The sequence below is a fragment of the Myotis brandtii genome, unplaced genomic scaffold (genome assembly GCF_000412655.1).
Source record: "Myotis brandtii unplaced genomic scaffold, ASM41265v1 scaffold105, whole genome shotgun sequence".
In the NCBI taxonomy this organism is placed as follows: domain Eukaryota; kingdom Metazoa; phylum Chordata; class Mammalia; order Chiroptera; family Vespertilionidae; genus Myotis; species Myotis brandtii.
In genome coordinates, this window is record NW_005353538.1 from 1,020,162 (window position 1) to 1,021,859 (window position 1,698).

A 1,698-nucleotide genomic window follows, 5' to 3' on the forward strand; every position below is an offset into this window, starting at 1 on the left:
GGGCATGGCCGGCGGCGGCGGCATGGGGCAGGGCGTGGAGATGGAGCGGATGATGCAGGCGCACCGGCAGATGGACCCAGCCATGTTCCCCGGGCAGATGGCGGGCGGTGAGAGCCTGGCGGGCACTCCCATGGGCATGGACTTTGGCGGAGGCCGGGGCCTTCTAAGCCCCCCCATGGGGCAGTCCGGGCTGAGGGAGGTGGACCCCCCCTTGGGGCCAGGCAACCTCAACATGAACATGAACGTCAACATGAACATGAACATGAACCTGAATGTGCAGATGACCCCGCAGCAGCAGATGCTGATGGCGCAGAAGATGCGGGGCCCTGGGGACATGCTGGGTCCGCAGGGCCTCAGCCCTGAGGACATGGCCCGGGTGCGGGCTCAGAGCAGCAGCGGCCTAGTGGGCGGCCCGCAGAAGATGCTGATGCCCTCGCAGTTCCCCAGCCAGGGCCAGCAGGGCTTCTCCGGAGGCCAGGGGCCCTACCAGGCCCTGCCACAGGACATGGGCAACACCCAGGACATGTTCAGCCCCGACCAGAACTCCATGCCCATGAGCAATGTGGGGACCACTCGGCTCAGCCACATGCCTCTGCCCCCTGCATCCAACCCTCCTCCGGGGTCTGTGCACGCAGCCCCAAGCCGGGGGCTGGGCCGACGCCCCTCAGACCTCACCATCAGTATTAATCAGATGGGCTCGCCGGGCATGGGGCACCTGAAGTCGCCCACACTTAGCCAGGTGCAGTCCCCGCTGGTCACCTCGCCCACTGCCAACCTGAAGTCACCCCAGACTCCCTCACAGATGGTGCCCTTGCCTTCTGCCAACCCGCCGGGACCGCTCAAGTCGCCCCAGGTCCTGGGCTCCTCGCTCAGTGCCCGCTCGCCCACGGGCTCTCCCAGCAGGCTCAAGTCTCCCTCCATGGCGGTGCCTTCTCCGGGCTGGGTCGCCTCACCCAAGACAGCCATGCCCAGCCCTGGGGTCCCCCCGAACAAGCAGCCGCCTCTCAGCATGAACTCATCCTCCACCCTGGGCAGCATGGAGCAGGGTGAGTCAGCATGCGGGCGTGTGGGCACTGGGCTCGGGCGCGGGGCGTCTCCAGGTGGGCTCGTGCGGGGCAGGTGATGGAGGAGGCCCCTGGACAGAGGTGGGCGGCTCTGCTGGGCTTTCCCAGGAGCACATGCTAATCTCTAGGCATCTTGAGGGGTCACACTTGGGATCTCCCACTGCCTGGGCCCCCAAGGCTGTAGAAGCTGCTTGGAGAAGGGTGGGCTGCAGTGACAACAGTGGGAGGGCCTGTGTGTAGTGGACACCTGGATGGAGGTGTGCCTGGAGGATCTGGTGGAGATGGGGGGGCTGACCTCTCCTGCACCCCCAGTATGAACAGCCAGGTTCATCTCCCCTCCCGTCACCCTGCTCTCTGTCTCCCGCTTCTGTAGGTGCCCTCCCGCCCGGCGGTCCCCGGAGCAGCTCCTCCGCGCCTCCCGCCAACCCCACCGGCGGCCTCATGAACCCCAGCCTGCCGTTCACTTCCTCCCCAGATCCCTCGCCGTCCCAGAACCCGCTGTCGCTGATGATGTCCCAGATGTCCAAGTACGCCATGCCCAGCTCCACGCCGCTCTACCACAACGCCATCAAGACCATCGCCACCTCGGACGACGAGCTGCTGCCCGACCCTCCCCTGCTTCCCCCGCCACCAC

General features: G+C 66.7%; 1 protein-coding gene across 1 annotated transcript in view; it reads left to right on the forward strand.

Moving 5' to 3' along the window:
- Positions 1 to 1,698, forward strand: part of BCL9L (B-cell CLL/lymphoma 9-like) — a 35,732-nt gene that overhangs the window by 25,417 nt on the left and 8,617 nt on the right. Inside the window, 2 exon segments of the mRNA XM_014539007.1 lie at positions 4 to 1,046; positions 1,438 to 1,684. Coding sequence (XP_014394493.1) covers positions 4 to 1,046; positions 1,438 to 1,684 — 1,290 coding nt within the window.